The sequence below is a fragment of the Ziziphus jujuba genome, chromosome 9, assembly GCF_031755915.1.
Source record: "Ziziphus jujuba cultivar Dongzao chromosome 9, ASM3175591v1".
Lineage (NCBI taxonomy): Eukaryota > Viridiplantae > Streptophyta > Magnoliopsida > Rosales > Rhamnaceae > Ziziphus > Ziziphus jujuba.
The window spans coordinates 1,279,638-1,301,906 of record NC_083387.1 but is presented as its reverse complement, the minus strand read 5'-3'; the positions used below and the strand labels follow the sequence as shown (position 1 = coordinate 1,301,906).

The 22,269-nt window shown below is 34.8% G+C and overlaps 4 protein-coding genes and 1 non-coding gene across 5 annotated transcripts; 1 reads left to right on the top strand and 4 right to left on the bottom strand.

Annotated features, from left to right (window-relative positions):
- Positions 1 to 472: 472 nt before the first annotated feature.
- LOC107426121 (DNA replication licensing factor MCM7) lies at positions 473 to 6,266 on the bottom strand. Its single transcript, XM_016036220.3, has 15 exons — positions 6,103 to 6,266; positions 5,940 to 6,007; positions 5,626 to 5,685; positions 5,324 to 5,547; positions 4,777 to 4,954; positions 4,201 to 4,323; positions 3,963 to 4,052; positions 3,541 to 3,683; positions 3,091 to 3,268; positions 2,542 to 2,733; positions 2,083 to 2,255; positions 1,702 to 1,905; positions 1,282 to 1,447; positions 855 to 1,076; positions 473 to 743 (listed from the first exon to the last, which is right to left on the bottom strand). The coding sequence occupies exons 1-15, from the start codon at positions 6,131 to 6,133 to the stop codon at positions 639 to 641; spliced, it is 2,157 nt and encodes a 718-aa protein (XP_015891706.1). The 5' UTR covers positions 6,134 to 6,266; the 3' UTR covers positions 473 to 638.
- A 149-nt stretch (positions 6,267 to 6,415) lies between these two features.
- TRNAH-GUG (transfer RNA histidin (anticodon GUG)) lies at positions 6,416 to 6,487 on the bottom strand. Its single transcript has one exon. It is a non-coding gene; the product is annotated as a tRNA-His (tRNA).
- Positions 6,488 to 7,520: 1,033 nt separating this feature from the next.
- LOC107406248 (vacuolar protein sorting-associated protein 51 homolog) lies at positions 7,521 to 15,313 on the bottom strand. Its single transcript, XM_016013355.4, has 20 exons — positions 14,752 to 15,313; positions 14,243 to 14,382; positions 13,893 to 13,947; positions 13,655 to 13,762; positions 13,026 to 13,124; positions 12,814 to 12,891; positions 12,445 to 12,522; positions 11,936 to 12,091; positions 11,405 to 11,505; positions 11,247 to 11,314; positions 10,648 to 10,721; positions 10,432 to 10,498; positions 9,924 to 10,039; positions 9,544 to 9,810; positions 9,305 to 9,421; positions 8,733 to 8,804; positions 8,575 to 8,625; positions 8,234 to 8,461; positions 7,962 to 8,138; positions 7,521 to 7,836 (listed from the first exon to the last, which is right to left on the bottom strand). The coding sequence occupies exons 1-20, from the start codon at positions 14,932 to 14,934 to the stop codon at positions 7,717 to 7,719; spliced, it is 2,355 nt and encodes a 784-aa protein (XP_015868841.2). The 5' UTR covers positions 14,935 to 15,313; the 3' UTR covers positions 7,521 to 7,716.
- A 3,222-nt stretch (positions 15,314 to 18,535) lies between these two features.
- LOC107406060 (bZIP transcription factor 53) lies at positions 18,536 to 19,890 on the top strand. The gene has a single exon (XM_016013151.4). The coding sequence runs from the start codon at positions 19,156 to 19,158 to the stop codon at positions 19,594 to 19,596; it is 441 nt and encodes a 146-aa protein (XP_015868637.3). The 5' UTR covers positions 18,536 to 19,155; the 3' UTR covers positions 19,597 to 19,890.
- Positions 19,891 to 20,979: 1,089 nt separating this feature from the next.
- On the bottom strand, positions 20,980 to 21,631 carry LOC107426122 (calvin cycle protein CP12-2, chloroplastic). The gene has a single exon (XM_016036221.4). The coding sequence runs from the start codon at positions 21,557 to 21,559 to the stop codon at positions 21,164 to 21,166; it is 396 nt and encodes a 131-aa protein (XP_015891707.2). The 5' UTR covers positions 21,560 to 21,631; the 3' UTR covers positions 20,980 to 21,163.
- Between the last annotated feature and the right edge of the window lie 638 nt (positions 21,632 to 22,269).

Sequence of the window (22,269 nt, the reverse complement as noted above, 5' to 3'; positions counted from 1 at the left end):
ACCACGGTGATAATTAGGGGACCCAGGGTGGAAATGTCAAGTACGCCCCTTTAAGTGGGAGAATAAAGATGACACGCGTCACGTGACATCTTGGTAAATGGCAACTTCGAAGACTTGGTCTTTTAACCATTTAATGGGTTTTTTTCTTTTTCTTTTTTTTTCTTTTTTGTTTGGGTGGGCAAAGAACCATTTAGTGGGTACTATTTGTAAGCTTCGCTAGTGGGAAAACCAGACCCTAAATTCGACCATGTCCAGTGAAATCCTCTTTCTAGTTTAAAACATATTATAATTCCTAATAAAAAAACCATTTATTAGATTTTGAATTTTCTACATCTGACCAATGATTCTTTATTTCTAGTGTTACAATTTTTGTGGGAGAAGGAAAAAGCTAATAAGGAGTAAGAAATATTTAATTATTAATTTGTTTCTTTAAATATTTAATTATTAATTTGTTTCTTTTGGGTAGTAAACAAAGGCAAAGTCAACATATTTTAAGTTAAAAATAGTTCCAGTTAAAAATATATAATACAGATGCTAACACTAAACATCAGTGCCTAAGGAAAATAAATAAAACGCAATTAGTACAATCTACATAATCTTTGAAGGGGCATGGAACTGCCACAGGACAAGAAATATCATCAGGCATCGATAAATCGGATGTCAAAAGTATGGGGATGTATCTGCCACACATTCAGCGCTGCATATTCCTCCAGACATTCTTTCAGTTGGGCTTCACTGTATCCCTGCTCAAAAAACTCCTCGTTACTTCAAAAATAAACTCTTTGTTTAAATTAATAGCAATTCCATAGCCAGTGTAGTTGGTTTTTCTTATAACACAGTTTTTTTAGACCAACCTTCCTGGAAATCCAATTCAGCGCATGGGCATAGCTCACATCCATCTTGTTAGCTCTAGCAGCTTCATCTCGCAAAATTGAGTAGATATCTGAAATAGCATCCAGACCAGATTTCTGACGCTCATCAGAATACAAAGAGAACTTCGACATCTGCATTAATCTAAGTGCCTCGTCCACATCACTCTGAGCCACAGTTGTAGAGAATCGGAGTCTTGCAAGTGCCTGCAAATGGGTTAGACAGATTTTTATAAAAATCCTATCTCTTAAATGGATGGTGCACCCATTTGCTTTTCTGCTTATCCATGCTAATTGATGAATATCGCTACGCAACCCATCCAACAAACCAGGTAAAAGCTGGTTTAAGTATATATCCAAACAAGTAGAATAATACTTTGAATAAGAAAAACACTGCAAAAAACATACTTACAGATGATATCCGAAGAATGCTGAGCAGAGTTCTGACAGTCGTATAAGAATGAGGAGTATTGGATTTAGCTTCTTCTTGTCGAATGCCGGAGTACGCACTTGCAATATACTCCTCAAGTTCCCTAGGAACGGAAGGAGACAATCTTCTTGCAGCTGAAATATATGCACTAGAAACAAACAAAAAAGTAAAACAGATTAACAAGCAAACAAACCCACACACACGACATATATACATAAATATATTTTGAAGAACCCACACGTAACTTGGATATTGAGTTTTACAAAACAAGAATAATAAAAGGAGACATTTAATTAGCTTTACAAACTTAGCAAAAATATGCATCTGCATTGCAAAATGTGTTTAATAAGGAATATTGTGCTCGGAATGCAACTTCTGTTTTGCAATCTAAATTATATTTACCGAAGCACAGATGGCTCAAGGGGCTTGAAACCAAGAGCAGGAGATTCCCTTTTCTGGTGGACATAAACAACATGCCTAGCCATCTCAAGATCGCTATCCATATCAGCTCGATCCAGGATCAACCATAGAAGATCAAATCTTGATAGAAGTGCTGGAGGAAGATTAATGTTTTCAGCTGGAGTTCTCCGTAGGTCATATCTCCCCCTTCACAAAATAGATGATAACCACAGTTAAAAGTCTGCATATAAAACAACTTTTGCATATTGCATAGTTTAGATGATACTTGCTTAAGAAAAAAAGCTATCACATGACCAGGTTAAAAAACACGAGAAGCCAGAGAGGCAGGAAAGAGAAATTGAAGAACAGCTGAAATATTAGTACCATGCTGGATTAGCAGCAGCAAGAACAGCAGTTCTTGCATTCAGGGATGTAGTGATCCCAGCCTTGGCAATGCTGACAGTTTGCTGCTCCATAACTTCATGTATTGCTGTACGATCTGATTCATCCATCTTGTCAAACTCATCAATAGCACAAATTCCCATATCTGCTAGCACCTGAAATGAGTCAACGCTTCCATCAATTAAACCCCCAAAACCCTCAACGCAAGTAGACAATCAGCCATGCATGTCAAATGACATCATAATGGTTCAGCTATTATGATACACTCTTACTTCCTGGCTAAAATGTACTGGTTAAGAGCTAAGTACATCCTTTTTTTGGATGGGAAATGTGCAACAGCATCAATCTGAAATATCACGTAGCTATGTGCAAGTATTTCACAGTTACATATACACTTATATAACATGTGAATATAAACTCAGAAGGGAAAAGATGTCTCACCAATGCTCCACCTTCTAGGACCATCTCATTCGTGACTGGATCTTTCTGAACAGCAGCAGTTAGACCAACTCCACTGCTTCCTCTGCCAGTAGTATACACTCCTCTGGGCGCTACATTGATTATGTGTTTAAGAAGCTGACTCTTTGCAACTCCAGGGTCACCCATCAAACAAATATGTAAATCTCCTCTTATCTGCAAGAAAAGAAACTTTATTTCTTAAGTATGCAAATGGTACAAGACTTCAACCTTACTTTCTCTTATCACAAACGCAAATATGGGCCTGGAATCTTATAAGAGAAATATACATATTCATATTATAACCAAAATTCAGTTCTAAAAATCATAGAACAGGACCACAAACAGCCAATCATATAGAGAAGGAAAGGGAAAGGAAAAAGGGCCATGGGGTTCTTGTTTGCTTATCAAACAAGTTATTGATATATCCAGTCTCATGAAGTTTTTAATCCAGTTAGTTCATGCATGTGAGATAATAAGAACTTAGTGTACGAACATGTCAAATCCAACTGGATGGTAAGTTGATGCCTTTACCTTCATCCCATCTTTCAGCTTCTTGTGAGGAGCACCCACAAGGAGAAGAAGCAGAGCCTTTTTAATATCTTCATGTCCATAAATTTCAGGTGCCAATGATCGTGCCAACTTATTATATATATCACCATCCTCGGCTAAACGTGCAATCTGCTCTTCCTCATCTCCTCTAAGTTCATATCTATAATAGAATACAACTTAGTAATGACAGATATTTTCCAACGGACAATTGACATAATCATCACAAAAACGCTTTAATTTTACCAAGCCAAACATCAGAAAACTCTTTAATTTTACCAAGCCATACACAACTTAAATGTTCAGAATTCAAAAATAGTTCAAGAAATTGATATGTGGAAATGCATATAATAGGAAGGGAAAAGGCAATATGTAAAGCATATAACTTTTTTGGTCAGAAATTAACAAAAAAGATGAGAAGTGAAAATGACTCACTCTTCATATTTTTTCTTGAAATGTGTGACCGACATGGCCTCTAAGTAAGTATCTGCAACTAAGCCAGCACGCATTGCTCTAAAACCAGTGTAAGGAATGGGAAGAAATATCCCAGATAATTCAACAACATCACCTGGAGCTACCTGACAATCATCAAGGGGGCCAGGATTAATGTAAAAGAAGCAGTAGACACCAAACTTGTTAAGACTAATAGGACCCATTACAGGTATTTATACCATAAGCAGGAGTTATATCAATCATACACCTACGGCATCATAACTGTGATGTAAACATTAATCCCATGCACGTTAGAACAAGTTTCCAACGCTGAGTGTTGTTCTATCAGTTTTTGACACACAAAAGTTATAAAGCTCACTAATGGGGAAAAAAAAAAATTGAGGAAGATTATGAAAGAAACCAACCTTTCTTGTGAGTTCTCCTCTAAAGTGGACAGTCATTGTCCTTGGAATATGGCCTTTTGGAACATGTTCGGCTAACTCTTGAATTTTGGCCTGAAATTGAACCGTATCATAATGAGAACTCATGGGACAACAAGAAAATATTTAATAAGAACCGAGCAAAATAGATAACCATATTATGATACAGATTTCTTCCTTGACATTAACAGAATATATGACTAAATTGCTATTAACCGCTAACCTCCTGAAACTTCAAAAACTTTGAAGCTCTGAGTTGAAGAATAAGGTTCCCCTTTGTTCTATTTGTTAGACAGCGCTTGGATGGGCACTGAAACAAGGGCATGAAGACTCGAGCAGTTACTTCCTGTTAGACACAAAAAGATAATACATTAATGAACAAAAGTGATAGCATGAATCCGAGCTAAGTGACATTTAAATTAAATGATACTCTATGATTGAAAGGAAAATATAAGAAAAAAAATGCTGCTGAAAATTTTCAGAAAGGCTGTTGCAGCTTTCCAAATTTACTGTGGCCATATAGCCAAACAAATAGCACAACATTGTATCGGATAAAGGTGAATATGTGTCATGCTTAATTCCTTTATATCTAAGGGTATTGGATGAAGGTGAATATTTGCCACGTTTAATTCTTTTGCATCTAAGGGTATACCAAGCCTCATGCTTAATTCTTTAATACAAGGGGTTAGCAAGCAAATCTTCTCTTTTTTTTGGTTCTTTATCCCTTCCAGACTGAGTTATGCAGTTAAACTGAGGAGATTCCTTTTCATGCTGCTTGGTTCAGCTTGCACTCATTTACCTGGTAAATCTCAAAACCACATTCTTCGCATGTGTATACAGCAACCTGCATCAATGGCTTAACATCTGAACACCGTGTCACAATCCCAGATATCTTCACCAGCTGACCAATATATGAAGCTTTGACCTCCCTAATGGTGTATGGCTGTCCCTTTGAAGATGCTCTTATGTAAACCTCACTGGACCACAATTGAAGAAGTATTGGGAAATCAAGAACATCTATAAAATCAAAAAGCAAAATTCCTAATATGCTCTGGGTGATAATTTAAAAAAATATATCAGAATAACACAATGCATCTAGAACTCTACAGTACAGAACAAACAGTTTTTCAGTAAAATAACAACGTTTAATCTGAGATCTACCAGTAATTTAATATCATATTCAAAACATGAGAACTTTTGGAATACAATAATCAAGAGTCGTATATACATGTCCAAGTAAAAACATAGAGTTATGCCCGGGCAAATAAAGATTTATAGTTCACGTTTACAATGATGATTCACCAGAACAAGTATAAAAGAGGGCAAAGGATTTGTTCTGAGCTCACAAGTAGCGCTTGATTTCCGAAGGCATCTTCTGATGAGGATCAGAACCGTCCATGTTCTCCGGTCCATCATCAGACCTTTGAGTCATCAATATGTCATGGTCATCATCCGTGAAGGCCTCAGTTGGTTCCGGCATGAGCTCATCAATCGCATCTGCAAAAATTCCAATGTAACGTCGAGTATTTTCTGTAACCCGTATGAGGAAGTCTTCGTCGAAGTCCTGGTACTGCAAAATCAAATCAACAATGATTCACAGCAGAAATAGGGTTTTGCAACTACAATCAAAAGCCTGGCTAGAACTTACATTAATTAGGTCCTCGAGATCAATCTGGATTGCACTGATTTTGTGGTTCGCGACTTCTTGCTGAAATGAGAAGACGAATTATAGCCCCTTTACCTCATATAGAATAAAAGGAAATAAAAAACGGCATATGTTTGGTTGCTGAGAAAACTCAGTAGGACAGGTATTCCTTTTGCGGGAAAATTAGTTTACAGCACGGCCCAGTCAAGCAGTTGCATATACATAGATTAGGTTAATAACATTTGCTTATTTATTTTTCCTTATTTTCTCAGCAATCAAATGCAGATATAAAGTTTTTAAGGCAATGAAGAACTCACAAGGATTTCCATGTATTTGGCATCGCCATCGATATTAGCAAAGTTCGAAAGGAATTCTTTGGCTAGTTCTGCAAAATTAAGAAATTGAAAGGTCAAAATAAAATAAAAGGTATTCGGTTTCAGGAAAAATAGAAGGTAAAAAGCACTTGGACCGGAACTTAACCTTTATCTTTCTTGTAATCGAGGTCTTTCATGGTGGTTTCTTAGCGCACAGAGAGAGAGAGAGAGAGAGAGAAGCACAGGCGGCAGAAAGTAGAAATAAAATGGGAGGGGAGGGGGCGGGGCGGGTTTGGAGAGAAAGAGGGGCAGATTTGGCTTTGGCGGCAAATGACTGTAGGGGAGGAGCGTTTTGGCGGGAAAGAGGTGTGAGGGAGCTCTTAGTTTTGATGAGGTGTATTTTGGTTTATTGTAATATCGTGGTGTCTGACGTGTATGGTGAATGGCGACTAGGTAGTTAAAATAAATTAACCAAAAAGTGTGGCTGCTGGGATTCGAGCCCAGGTCTCCACGGCCACAACGTGGAATTCTTACCACTAAACTACAGCCACTCAAGTACGCCGCTGTTGTGTTTCTTAAATAGATAACGCTAACCTTTATTAAATTATAAGTCATCTATATTTTTTTATTTTGTTTTTATTTTTTTCCCTTTGGGATTGTTAATCAGTCTAAAATAACAGCCATTGTATTTTTTGGTAAAATTTGTTGCTCATTAAGGAATCTAAACTTTTGCTTTTAACGAGGTTTTCAATTTTCTTTGCCATTTCAACTTTAAAAGTAAATTTCAAAGAGTTTTCATAACAATATCACATCATCTGGAGCTCATATGCATAAATCCCAAATACTTTTATAAGAGATAAATTACATTTAATCCCCTCTAAACTATCATATGTTTTGCATTTAACCCTCAGAACTCCAAAAAGTGTCATTGTCCCTAAAACTTTTTTTTTTTTTTTTTTGGTCACTTTAGTTAAATTCTTAATTTTGTCTAACAAATTTGACAAATATGAGACATGAACACCAATTCAAAATGAAGAAGTTTTCCCGATAGAATTTTATTAATTGTGTAAAATTCATCTATTGAAAATATAAAATTAGAGTAAACTAATAAAAAGCCAAATTTCAAAAGGCAATGTAACAATTAGTTCAGACAAACCAGGACCACGGCTAGCTATTTTTGTAACCTTATTTAACCCATTTGTGAAAGAGGACCATCCAGGACCTCGCCTAGTTATTTTTGTAACCTTAATCGTAGAAACATCAAGTCTAAATTCTTCCTCTGGATCCTTCAGCAGTTGAATCAAGTTAGATTTTGAGCAAACGTTTATCCAACTTCAAAATTTTTAATGTTAACATCTTTTATAATTTATTTTTCTTCTGGTTATTTTCTCCATCTCTTTCACTCTCGTACAAACTACAATGTTATTCTAAGATTCCTATCTTCAACAACTTAAACATTAGTTTTTTTCAATTCAATCGATAGATATAGTATTTCAAAGATCACATCATTCAATTCTTTTCATGAGAATGAAAAAATATATATAAAAAAGGAAAAAAAAAAAAAAAAAAAAAAAAGAGGAAGTATTTTATCAATGCGAAACCCTTCATTGAAAAAAGAGTTCCAGTCTCTTCAAACAAAACACGTAAAACGAATTTTAAAAAATATATACGGCTAATATACAGTAAGTAATATTAGAATTATTATAAAATTAAAACGCCTTTAATTTTTTTATTCTCGCCTAACCACAAATAAAACTGGGCCGGCCCTGCAGTTGGGACGTTATGATGACATTGGACTATACTCCCTGGCTTTGGCCAACTTTGCTTGTATAAGTTTGTCTAAGATTGGCGGCTCTAAAGGATTCGGGTCAAGACAACGATCTGCAGCAGCGACAATTACCTGCAAAACGATCAGACCCCAAGCTTATTTCATAAAATTTTCAACTACGAATCCCGTTCTCTAATAGTAATACTGAGCATGGACAAGGAAGAGACTGTAGGGTGGAAGAGAGAAAAAGAAATTACCTCATCAAGCAAAAAGTCGATGGCAGCTTCATCTTCAACTGCTTCCCGTACAGGAGTCCTTAAGAACTGAATATCCAACTGAATTTGCTGGAATCCACTACGATTGAAGGTTTGCAGGCGTACGAATTCTTGCAAGCTTTTGAGGCATAGTTTTACTACCATTGTTATAACAGACTCCTGCAATTGCAAGCTCAAACTTTTTTAAGCTGTTTCTGGATCACTAATACCAGTAATTAACTCCAGCAGCAGCACAATCAGAGGAACCTAATTACCTGAGTAAATTCGACTTTCGTAAAAACTTCAACTTTTTGTTTAAATAACTTTGCTAGATGGGTTTCCAAAAGTTGGCTCCTGGCCCTTTGGGTATTTGATCTACTCAATTTTTCCTCTCGTAGTGGGTTGCTCCGAGATGAAGCAGTGCTTCCGTTGCTGTCATTTCGACGATGCTTACGCAATCCTTGAGGTAAAATCTGCTTTACTTCACTTCCTATTGACTCCAACTAGCACAGGAAACAGAAATAAATTTCATGCAAAAACTACGTATGTTGAAGAGAAAGAATCAGGCCACTCATTTATATTTAAAGTCAACATGGTAAAGCACAAATGTACTAACCTCATGAAGAAATAAATCAACAAACATATGAACTTCCCTGGGCTCCTTGTGCTGTAAAAAAATTTAAAAATAATTGATCCTTCCAAAGTCAAATTATTCCCATTCTAAGTATGTTCATTCAAACACATCAAAATGTTCCATATAGCAAGCAGACTGACCTTGACCCAATTTGGTGTTGTAAACCTCTTCTTCAGGAGAATAGAGACCCTTTGAGTTCTCATATTTATATACTGAAACAAGGTAGACAAATTATCAATCATAATCAGGTTCTAAATGAGTTTTCTGTGTGTTTTGATTTCTATATATTTAAGAATGCTTGAAAACTTTAAACGAAAAAAGATTATAAATTAATAAGTAAAAATGTCCAAACCCATCTTAGATACAGCAAATGATATTATGAAAGTAACCTTCCCTATTAGTGTATATATATATATATATATGTATATATTTTGGTAAAACATTCTCTATTAGCAGTCACTAATTAGACCAAAGGAAAAAACTCATCTAGAAGTATGTCATCCAATGGAAAAATTCTCTAAGCCAAAAATGCTTCTCAAATTTCCATGCACATCTGAAGCAGGTTCTGGGGTTTGCCAAATGGATATATACAATGTTCTAAAATGTAACCTTTTATGTGGACCAGTCATGAATATGGTGCAACCCATCAATCCATGATATCAATTCCAATGACTCATTGGTTTTAGAATCTTTATAAAGTTTTTTAACATACAAGGTTCAGAAGCTTTTCACCAGCAGAATGAAAAATTCGACATATTTCTCCAGGAACAAATGGAGGCCCATATTCATAACCTCTAACACCACCACCAGAAAAGGAAGCAGCTATTTCCTGACAAATAAAATACAAAAACTTCAAAAGAAGCCCCTGGAAATTAGAGAAATAAATAAAAAAATAAAAAAATTGATCCTTTATGGAAGAGCCCAAAATAAAAGTATTTGCTGTTTCCTTGCCTCGGTAATTCTTGGAATGGCAGTTTGTTCAACAAAAAGAGAAAGTTGAGCCAGCACTAAGACAAGCCCAGCAAAAACTTTTTCACCTTGTGTTCCATCTGTCAAACTATTGTCATGAGGGGCTGAACTATTTCTTCCTGAAAGCAAGAGGAAGAGATCATCAAGTGCCCCAAAGAAGTTTTGAAATCCTTCCTGGACCCAGTCAACAATCAAGTCTCTGAGTTTAACAAGTAGCCCTAAACTGTCATCTAGAAGTTGGCGGAAGTCCTGAAAAATAAAAAATAAAAAATAAAATAACACAATCAGCATGAGATAGAAAAACAAATGAAATTTACTACTCTTTGAACAAAGGACAGTATTTATGGTATCTCATATAATACCAACAAAGCATCCATACTGCCTTGAAGCACCGCTTTTTTGCTGGCCTCCAAAGCAACCTGCAAGGAATCCTCTTCCACTCCTTCCTTTTGTTTATTATGGGCTCTCATAAGGGCATCTGCCAGTTCAAATAAATTTAACCTAGTCTTTGAGTCACTTTACTGATAAAATGAAATGACTAACTGATCATTTCTTTTTTTCCTTTTTTCCTTTTTTTTCTTTTTTAATATGATGAGACCTACGAAAAAGCACTTGATTTCAAGATTGAAGAATAAACAAAGTCCATCTAAAATCAGGTGAGTGTACTTTCTCCACTATCTAAAATCAGGTGAATATATAACATTCAAAGTCAATCAAGCTGTCATGTTTTGTAAGAAGCCCCCCAAAAAAAATTATGTATTATGCCAACTTTGTTAGTATATTTTCTTGAACTTTTCATTTCCTTATCTCATTTTTGGTTAAACTGAAACCATAGAGACCAAAGAGTGGAAGGATCTAAAGTATCATAACCTGAGATGTCATGCAGAAGATGAGAAAATGCATTGGCAACATACTGTTTAACAGCGACTCGGGCAGCCTGCAATCATATTCTGGTTGGTCAGTAAACTTAAAACCCACCCTTCAAGACAATCACTACAAGTTTGTACTTAAAGTCCAATGAGAGATTCCATAAAACTTCAACGGAGTTGACCAAATTATCAATTAAAATCAAAATCATGGGAATACCTCTAAAGAATAATCAGGGAGAGCAGCTTCAGGTAGCACATCATCCATGAGAAGCACATCTTTCCAAATAATTCCTGCAAGAATATGGCCTTTGGTTAAGCATTTGAAGATACCACTTTCAGGTTGTAAAAGGGCAAGGAACTGAAACAAATAATAAGTACCCTAGAAAAAGATGGAAGATTATTGATTTTTTAGGGCTTCCACAAGATTAAAGATTAACATTATCACACATCATCTAGCATTTTATGCACCACAACAAGTGAGAAGGTAAAGAAACAGTCTTAAATTTCAACGAACAACCAGATCAAAAACCACAAGGTTCGTATATGACCCATTGTCGATGGACATATCAAACTAGCTCCATATACTTCAGGAGAAGAATATCAAATATAACTGATCACTAGCATAGTGCTCATTGCCCAAAACTATGTGCAGATGGGCCAATATGCTGTCATCATGGATCAACTCTCTTGTATGTAAATCCATGTAATGTTTAACTCTCACCATAGTGAAGAACGTGTGTGCTCAGTGGATTGAACAATTATTCTGTTACAAAAAATATTCGGACGAACAATGCTACTTTGATTTGTACTACTTACCAAGAACATGTAGTAGATCTGCTGCACATATCCGATTCTTTATGTATTGTTCAGTGCTTTCAAAATGCCTAAAGAAACAAATATCGATAACATTTCATCTCCTTTTCTCTCATGTTACATAGTAGTGAGGATAGTGGGAGCAGAAGATGTTCTCTTACTTGGTAACTAAAGCTTGTGCAAGTTTAGTAAGTTGCTCATCTGAATCAGGAAATATTACTCGATAAGCACGGACAGCCTCCGCAAACTCACGAACAGAAGTCTAAGCTAGTAAAGTTAGTTAGTAGGTTCACATTTAAATAATTAGTAACAGCATTAAGAAATCATAGGGGGAAGACATGTAAACACAAGCAAAGTGTCATCATGCACTAGATGAAAAACTAAATGCTGAGTGCTAGACATAGCCACCAGGTAAGTTTGCAATGACTAATTTCACTCGCTGGCATCAACAATTTTTGAAAATTGACTGGAAACATTCTTCACTAGTGGATCAAGAATTTGCTTCCTGAATGTTTCAATATGCATAATCTGACAGGAGAAAAAAGTCTCTCCCAAAAGGCACAAGTTCCCCTCAATATCATAAGCTGCTGGGATTCAAAGCCAAAAAAACAGCTTTGTACCCCCTTTGCATCCATTGCCCATACCCTACCAACGAAGGTCAAAACCAAAATAGTGCTACTCTTAGCACTCACCTCATGAGCAGTAGGAGGCACTGCCTCAGAAATATTTCCTTGTTTAGAAGGATCGTTAGAATCTGCTGAAGCATTAGCTACCTCTTCCATCTTAAGCTGAAGTTCCTCCAGAGATTGTTCTAACTTTTCAAGTAGCTTTGCCTGTAAGCTGTCAACCTGCCAAAATATGGGTATTATGCCATCAAATGCACTTATTTAGAGAAGAATATTTTGATTAATAGTAGAGTTTTATTTGCAATTAACAATCAAACAATGTACAAATATAAAAAGTTAGCATTCCAAATGTATGAGATGTAACCATACAATATTTGAATAGCATTAACAAAAAGATAGGCTTTTGTTCCTTAATTCCAAACTTATAATAATTTGATTTTCAGCAGTATGTCCATGCCAATTTAATTTTTACACCGGAACATTCAGTACTTTACCTAAAACTGCACCCTTTAGAAAGGCAAAATTTATATGAACTCAAAAGGTAAACAAATAAATAAATAAGGTCAAGTGCAGACCGGGAAGTTCAACTGCTTAAGAAGAACTGCAGCCTCAGCTCTTGCTTGGATGGATTCAGAATCTGAAAAGAGCTTTCCCTGAAGAAAAATAGTCCACGTGAATCAAGGCTTTTTTAATCAGCGATATAATTGCAGTCAGAAAGTATTTTCAGCATGAAATTGCACTCTACAAGAATTGTCTTTTATAAAGACCTTATGTAAGTAAAAAACTGTGCATTCATCTATGATGGATACTGATTTCAATTGATTACATGTTTGATATTGAGAGCATGATTAAAATTCAGAATGCCCATACTGGAGATGATTATTATTAGAGCCTGGTTTGGCCTGAAGCTGAAATCACTTAGCATTACATCATAGGTTGACTACCTGCAAGTTCTTTATAATTATAGTAACTGCTTCTTCAGATGCTCGTTTGCAATCCTGGAACGATGAGTCTCCATATGCCTAACAAAGACATAATAAAGAAAGATTTTGGTTTTGTAAGCGAACAACTGAACATAAACTGTAAAAGACGCTCCAAAGACAAGATATTCAAATGGTTGGCCTAACACTCAAAAGATCAGTAAGAAACCAAAAACCTTAAAAATCGGCATTGCTCCTGTATAGTATCTGACTGCATCAGCATATGCTTCTGATTTGATACATTTGCCAAGTCTAGCAGGTAGATCGTATATGAACTGCTCTTTACCACATAAAACAAAATGTTTGTAAGACATTCATGGCATGATATTTGCATAGCAGTATCAGACATATAGACAGATCCCATGATTAGATGTTTAACAATGACAGGTTTCATTGCAAAACCCCTACAAGTTGTTTGAAAAAAAAATTTAAAAAGATGCATGTCTTTGTTCCCAATAATTATTGCTTTACAGGAAACCATGTAGCATTCTCTAGCATCGACAACATGTCAAACCCTGAATAACAAACACAAGAGCCAACTAATTCACCTCCCAATAAAGTGTGATTTGTAAAAAAGGGCCATAAGAAATTTGATGGTTTACCATCTTTCATCTATCCATAATCATTTCATTGGCTTAGTAGGATGGGGAAGTTCTACAAGTGTAAGCTTATCATATAATCATAAACAAGGGACAAAGTAAAATTCCACTCAAGAAGAAATAGATTCTTCAACTAAATCTGTCATGATAAATAAAACCAAAAAACTAAAAGATGATGCAACTGAAAGATTATATTTACACAATACCTGGACTTTACGCAAAAGGTTACGTGTGCGGTGCAGTTTCTCTATGTGTTCCCTCTTCTCAAACAGGGAAGTATTGACCCCATCACTTCTAGATTGTACAGACATTATCTATAAAAATGTAAAACTGGCCCTTATTAACATCTTCTGTTATCAAAATTATATTTTCTTTATGGAAAAGAAAAAAAAAAAAAAAAAAAAAAAAACAATATATATATATATATGTATATAGTGCACATGCCTTCTCAAGGAGGTGTTCCATATTTGCTTCCATGCCCACAATATTACTTTTCATCCTGTTGGAAAAGCAAACTTTCATAAATATCAATATACAGGGGTTCTAAACATAGTTAGTTGACCAAAGGTTATCTCTTTTTTTTTTCTTTTTTTTCTTTTTTTTTGGGTAAATTAATCAGACAGTCATCTGGTATCATGTCAAATGTACCGAATTGTATCACAACACCCAAAATCCAAAGCACATGTATATCGTCATTTTGGTTTCATTACTTTCAAATTGTTTTCCATATATAAAGCTGCCTTTAACGAAAATTTTGTAATTCAAGTAAATAACAGAAGAAAGTGAAGAATTACCTCTTAATTGTATCTGTAGCACTGATAAACTTGTTGTAGTTTTCGTAAACTAACATTTGCAAGTCCGTGTCAAGGTTCTTTATTTCAGCTGCCATTTCAACATGCCTCTGAAGAAGACCTTCCAGGTTTGATTTTTGTGCCTACATGGTTGAGAGGACTAAAGATTAACTTCATGGTTCAAACTTTAATCTCATATTCCATAAACACAAAATTTTGGCATATATGATAGTTCAATCTTTTACTATAATATCTTGCAATAACTGCTTATGACCCCAGACAATAGATCTAAGTGTTCACACGAATTATGCAGAAAAATAAATAAATAAACAAACAAAATTTCCCACCCATCCAATTTGCTCAACCAAATGCTAATTTCCAGTTTTCAAGCTGATGCGAGCTAGACTTGCTATAAAAACTAACAATTTTCTTGCATAAATTCCAAGGTTACGAAAAAGATTTATTAATCCAATCCTAAACTGAAACATCCATAGTAGTAGTGATTGGCGTACCAGGAGATTCATGTACTGGTCAGGATTGAAGGAAGTGGTGTTGATGGCGTCTAGGGTTGCGGGTTGGGAAGGCGAAGAGTTATTGTTTTGGGGGGACATTGAAGGATCTGGAGCGTAGAAGCTTGACAATAGATCCCTCATTCTCTTTGCCTTGTCGTCCAATGGAACATCGTCCACCGCCATTTTTCTTCTTCGCCTTTTTCTCTTGCTCCTTTTTACGAATTACGAATTCCTTTCTTCTATCAATTGAAAAATAGATGAAAATATATCGTATCGGAGATTTAGGCTACGGAGAAATGGATCAACACTTTCACAGCCACAATAACCGACTTGTGCTGTCGCAAACTCCCAACGACGTTGATTTCAGGTAGATCGATCGTAAAACGACGTCGTGTGTAGGACTTGAGGTTGGTTTTACACCTGAGACTGTTTGTTGGCCGAGAAGTGTTATTGCCACACTAATTTTTGGCTTTGCACGGTACTTGATTCTTGGTGAAAAGTCCAGAGATAAACAGAAAAGTGATATGCGAGTCTCTATCGGATCGGTAAGATTTTTCTAAACTTGGGCAAAATTGGAATAGCATTGCCGTATACCTTGGCAAAAGCAAAATATTAGTGGAAATAACGCAGCCGCTATTGGCCGTTCACCAAATATATTTTCACCGAGGAGGAGTAAAGAATTTAATTATCCAAACGGCGCTAGTTTTTTAAGCTTCGCACCTTTTAGGGGTAAAATATTGTATAAAACAGTTATTCTATTTCAATATATGTATTGTAGTGTCAAGAGTTATTTATTTTTTGCCATTGTTTATGGTTAAGCATAAAAATATTTTAAATTTTCAAATCAAAATTTTAATTTAAAAAAAAAATCACTTAATTAAGAAAGGAAAATACTTTGAAATTTAAGACCGATGAGTTGTAGATCTGTAGTAACTTCTTCTCGACAGCAACTGACTATGGTTCTTCTCTGACAGCATGATTGGTTTCTCGATGGTAGCACAGCTTATGAATATAATCTTCGGCGGCCGGCAAGGCTAGGCTTCTATTTAACGGCTGTGCTGGATGGATTTTCTTTGTTGCTCGAATGGCAATTTTTGTCGACAATGAGAATTTTTCTTTTCTCTTTTTTAAGCTATTTAGAAACTTAAATCTTAAAAATATATATATAAAAAAAAAATCTAGATATTAACCAGAAAAGTTGAAAATAAGTTATTTCTAAATTCATAAATATAATATTTTAACATTTGCGGTTTTGTACTTAACTGTAAACACGTAGCGAAAAAATAAATGGAACTTTGACATCATAGGTGTGTTAAAGTAGAATAACTATTTCATAAAATACTTTCTCCACCTCTTTGATACTAAAAACAAAACACATAAAAACAGATACATTGAAAGCAAAGAAAAAAATAAAAATAAAAAAAAAACCCATTATCAACTTTCATATTTTGTATTTTATTATTTGTACATTTAGGTTGATATTGTTTACTTAGTTTGAGTTAAATACAATTCAATACACTTCGTTCCAATAATATTATCAAACTCCCATGCAAACCATAAAGAATCGTATAACATTATATGTATATATATATATGTATATATTTCTAGAACATCATGGGATATTGGATTATTGAAAGCCATCGTGGACACTTAACAAAGAATGATAGACCACGCACCCACAAAAAGGGATTTGGCATCAATGCCCTTGTAAATTTTGGCACATTTTCTCCTCTGTAGTTTTGATTTAGTACCATGTTTCCTGAAATTTGTACAAAGTGCAATATCAATTTAAAATATTTATATGGTAACTCTTTAACTTTTAAACTATATTAACCAAAAATTTCACTTCAATTATACTCGTGCTTAGGAAGGGATAATTTTCACATATGCGAGTAGTCAAAAAGATCATAGTGGAAAAATTTTTAACCGATGCTACGACATTTACAAATTTAAAAGGCGTTAGTGCTGATTTAAAATTACATAAGGTAACCAATAAAAATATTAAAAATGCATAAGATAATGTGCCAGAAATTTTAAACCACACACCAAATTAAATTTGGTTAATACTTTACAAGATAAAACACTAATAAATAATTTAATCTTAAAAATGATGGGCCCTCGTATTGTTAACTTTTACTCAATTAAAATTTGTTGTTGTAATGTTCACGTCCTCCATATATTTCATCCTGAATTTGAGTGACTTTAAGATAAAAAAAAGGGTTGTTGAATTTTTTATATACAATCATAAATAATCTTTTATATTTATTAAGAAATATATATTTTTTAAGTAACATGGAAGACACTTTTGTTGGTTTTCACTTTCCACTTGCAAAAAGAATTTCTAACATGTGAATAACAGGAAATATGGAGAATTGTTCAAGAATAATGTTATATTTTTGTTGGTAATACAAAGAATAATGTCATTTCAACATTGTTTAACATACAATTCAAATGCAACAAAATATATTGCATATCTGAATTCATAACATTATCTATGAAAATATTTTCCTAAACCATTGTAAACTTCCATGATTGGTCATTTTCAATCCTCTATGAAAAAGATTGGTATGGTAGTTTTTTGATTAAAAAAGTAGGTAAAAATATGGGGAATAATAATAATAATAATGTTATAACTATCAAATAAATCTAAATAGATGTATGATAACTGCCAATTTAATTATATTAATATGTTAATTAATAAAGTATTAATACATAATATATGATAAATATATGGGTAAATTTATTTCGAAATCTTAAAATACATTACAGCTAGTCAACCACCTGCATTTGTCAATCTCTGCATAATGAAAATAATAACTGATATTTCCTCTTATAAATTAATATGATATCTAAACGATTTAGTGTATCACTTCATTTTACAAATAAATTTTATTTAATTTTGGGTTTCGTAAAAAAAAAAAGAAAAAAAGAAAACTATTGGACAGAAAAGCAATTTTAGTCGACCAACAAAGATTATAAAACAATAATAAATATGGAAGTGCTTGTGGAAACATCTATTTCCAAAATTGCCTATATTTTCACATATATTGAAAAAACAAATTATAAAAATATTACATATATTAGCAAAAGAAAACAGTTGAAATATATCATAACAGGTAATTATATTTAGCAATAAAAATAAATCTAGATTATTGTAGATAATATACCTTTGATAAAATATCCATCCTCTCAATAGAAAAGGGCAAAAAACAGCTTAGCATGTATAAATAGTGTTTAGAAATTAAGTAATTTCCACATTCCTTTTATTCATACAAACTCATCAATTCAATAAGATACCAAAAATGCTGCAAATTCCATTTTCAGACACTTTTTTGGGATGATATATATGGATATTTACAACTTAGCATCAATACGTGAAAAAGAAGTTGCATCTACATGCAAAATCTTAATTAATATATATTTTTTATATAAATTCATAATATTTTAAGCAAGCCATAAAAAAAAAAAAGGAATTATATAAAATTAACATTAAAATAACAATAACAATTCACAAATCATGCTTAATTTTTGACTGGTTATATATTCCGAAAATATGATTAGTATTTTTATTTTATTTTTTATTAAAAAAAATCGGAAAAAGGGGAAAAAAAGGAAAATACGAGGTAAGTGGTAACAAGAGAAGGATGGGGTTGGTGCCCCAAGATTACAGCTGGCGTCACTTTGCACGCCAGCCATGATACAGATAACTCACACACCAAACACATGAAATAAGCTTTTATTAAACAACATAAAATTCGACTTTTATATCCAAAAAATATCCCGTAGACCTAAAAGCCCTCCACGGTTTTTTCCCTATAAAAGTCGCATTCGATGGCAGGCTTAACCTTCTTCCGCATTGCATCTCATCCGCGTATTCTTTATCTTCCGCGTTTCAGCTAAGTTGCTTCTTTCTTTCTCCTTTCTTTCTGGTTCTCAGTTTTTGTTCATTTTCTTCTTTTCTGGCTTTAGGCTTTTTTCCGATCCGAAATTTTGGTGCTTTTTAATGGTGGTTTATTCTCTAGATTTCTAGCTAATTTAGGGTTTTCAAATTGGGATTTTTTGCCCCGTTTCGTACAAGTTTTAGTCTGTTTTCATCTCGATCTGATATTAGGTTTCGGAATCTGGGGATTTTGAAAGCTTCTTAAATGAATCTAGGGCTTTTATGACATACGCTATCCTCATGCGTCGAATCCGTTTACTCCACTCGTTCTCGGTTGTGTTTCTTTACTGGTTCTACGTTTTCTCATGAACTAATCGTTCACAATTTCCGATCTCGTTTCCAACATTCTCAATTTCTAATCCCCAAATTTTCTAATCTCATTCTAATCGTAGATTTTTAATTACCTATCCTTTAATTTATTGTTCTAGAACCCCATTCAATTAGTTTTTTGAAAAAAAAAAAAAATGGCTTCCATGCAACGACCGACGAGTTCTGGGTCCGACGGGTCCGCTGCGTCGATCGACGAGAGGAAGAGGAAAAGAATGCTGTCAAACCGCGAATCGGCTCGGCGATCGAGGATGAGGAAGCAGAAGCAATTGGAGGACCTGACAAGCGAAGTTAGCCAATTGGAAATCGCAAACAATCAGCTTCGGCAGAGCATCAATGCCAAGGAACAGACATTCATTCACGTTGAATCAGCAAACAATGTGCTCAGGGCTCAAGCCATGGAACTGACCGATCGCCTGCGGTCCCTGAACTCGGTGCTTCAGATCGTTGAAGACGTTAGTGGCTTGATGGTAGACATCCCTGAGATTCCTGAGATTGCTGATCCTCTTCTGAAGCCATGGCAAGTCCCCTATAGTACACACCCGATAACGGCGTCTGCTGACATGTTTCTTCGTTGATCTGCTTTCTCAATGTTCCTAATAAAAGTGGTTCACGATGATGTTTGTCTGGTTCAATGTCCGAGTCCGCTCTATTTAGCTAATTGACTAGTGTTTTCTTATTACTATTTTTTTTCCTTTCCTAGTTTTTGTGGTGTGTTAAGTTTGTTTTGCTTTCATGGTGTTAGGTTATTAAGTTTGCTTTGTGTAATGTACAGAGATGGTGCTTTTATAAAAAGGATGTTCGTTTTTAATGGATGCATTGCAGGAGTATTAGTTATATGAATACAAATGAGTGATCTGGTTGTTTTTGGATTTAAGCTCTTCATCACTGCAAAATTTAGCTGCTTGTGCTATTTGTCCAATGAATTTACTTTTATTTTTATTTTTATTTTTGTAAATTGAAAAAGATTTTGCACATTTAAATGTGGAAAAACTTTAGTCTTTTATTAGTTTAAGTCTTCAGCGTATTTTAGAAGTGTGGGAGACATTAAATGACTCTTTTGTGATAATCTGGAAGGGCATGGATCTTGTACCTGTTACCAATTTTCTAAAATTATTGTCATTCATATCATTTACCATAGATAAGGGCAATAGAACAAATCCATATGCTGAATAAGGCTGCTGGGCTACCGGATTTGGCCGTTTTGGTCTGCATAAACGAGTGGAAAAACAAAGCTTTTTCAGGAATTTTGACCGCTCTTAAGTAGCGTGGAAGACTTTACTTCTCGGTGTGGTTTATCCACTCCCTCTAAATCAATTTCCATTTGGTCTTTTGATCTTTAAAAATACCATACCAAGGATGTCCCTTTTTAGCTGCTTATGGCTGCCATATACTCAGTCAATAACAGGCCACAACTATGGGGTGGTATCCCTGAAACGCCCTACTCAAATTTATCCATAAAACAAACAATAAAGAATATGCTTTGGGAAGTTAATAGAAATTAAAAAGCGCGCGCAGTTGGATGATTGGCACTTAAAACGTGTTTACCAATTCACTGAAATCAAAGTTTTATATCTCCAAATTGAGATATAAACTATAAATTGGTGGTTGACTAATTAAGACTTCGGGGAAATTTGAAGCTTTTTCATTATTCCTCAGACGATTAACACAGGCTCTTCAGATCTTATTTTATAATTGATTAGAAGGATGGTTGACCGATTTCCTTCTCCTCTTCACTTTTTTTTTTTTTTTTTTTGGGGAAATATTCTCCTCTCCTGTAATACAAGAAAATATTTTATATTTACCAAAAAGAAACACAAGAAGATATCTTGTTTTGTTTTATTCCATGGTTTTCCTCCTTCCAGTCATTATATAAACTAATATAAGCAATAACAGGTGCCATATAAAATAAATAAAACAAAACATCTATAAAATCCGTTAAGATTGAACCCAAAAAAAAATGTTAAAAAAAGAGAGGAGAGAGTATGATTAATGATTTCATACTGATAAACAAGCATAAACTGACTGCGTTACATGACATATGGTGTCTAATTTAATTTTGTTCCAACGTAAAAACAAGAGGATTTTAAAGAAGCTAATAAAATTTTTAATCATGGAAATTTACGTCAAAAGAAAGGGGCATATTCAATCTTCGTAAGTACGGCACTCGTCGGTTTCTGGGTTGTCCTTACAGTAAGCCTCCAAAGGGTCGGACTCTTTCTTCCTGTCACGTGCATGGCTTGCTGCAGCGCTCAGCTCCTCAACCTCATCCCAAGCTGCCACGCACTCACCGCTCGCTGGGTCTTCCCCGCATAGCTCCTCTGCCTGCTTGATGCTCTCTTCCACCTTACCCGATATCTTGTCGGGTGCTGCATACACCGGTCGGACTACCATCCGCCCTGCTCCGTACCCGAATTGGGAGGATCTCTTCCAGGGCTGGTTCAACCAGGAGGACCTGACACCGTAGACCTTTGGCGATTCTGTTGCTTTTGAGAAGACTCTTTGGGTTGAGAGGCTCACACCAGCCACTGTGGTTGCCATTTTCGTTGTAATAGTCGAAGTAAGTTGTAGAACTGGTTCGGAAGAAGTGGTAACGTTGAGAGACAGTGATAACGAGGAAGAGGGGTTATAATTTGGGTTAGAGTGTTTTATGAACACACACATCTTATCAACTGACAACCAATCATGTTCTTCCACGTACGCCTCCCTGTCAGATATTTCACTAAAAAATCTCACCTTTTTCAAAATATATACTTGACTTTTTTTTTTTTAATTTTTTTGTACGGAAAAACACACACCATCTTAATTAGTTTGTCTACAGTGTTTTTTAAAGAAATTATATAATAAAAAGACAATTTTTCTGTTTTGGTCCTTTGGATAGAACAGTAAGACAGATTAATCTTGATATTTTGAGGGGATTTTTGGGGGCTTTTGTTTTTTTTTTTTGGTAAATAATTTTTGGGGGACTTTGAGAAGCAACCTTGAGCTTCAGTGAATTAAAAAAATCAGCATAGAACATGCTTGGCATCATCATGATGACAATTTCGAAATTGGAAATGTCAAGCTGCTCCAAAACGCTTCTGCTTCATGCCACCCAGATGTTTAAAAACCGACCACATACATATACAATAAGTGCTATAAGTAACTTACAAGAAACGTGCTTTTCATGAAGACAGAAACAATTCTCCCACCAAAACGCTTCGTTTTTGTTTCCTACAGAGTACGTACGCAAAAACAGAAGCAATTGGTTG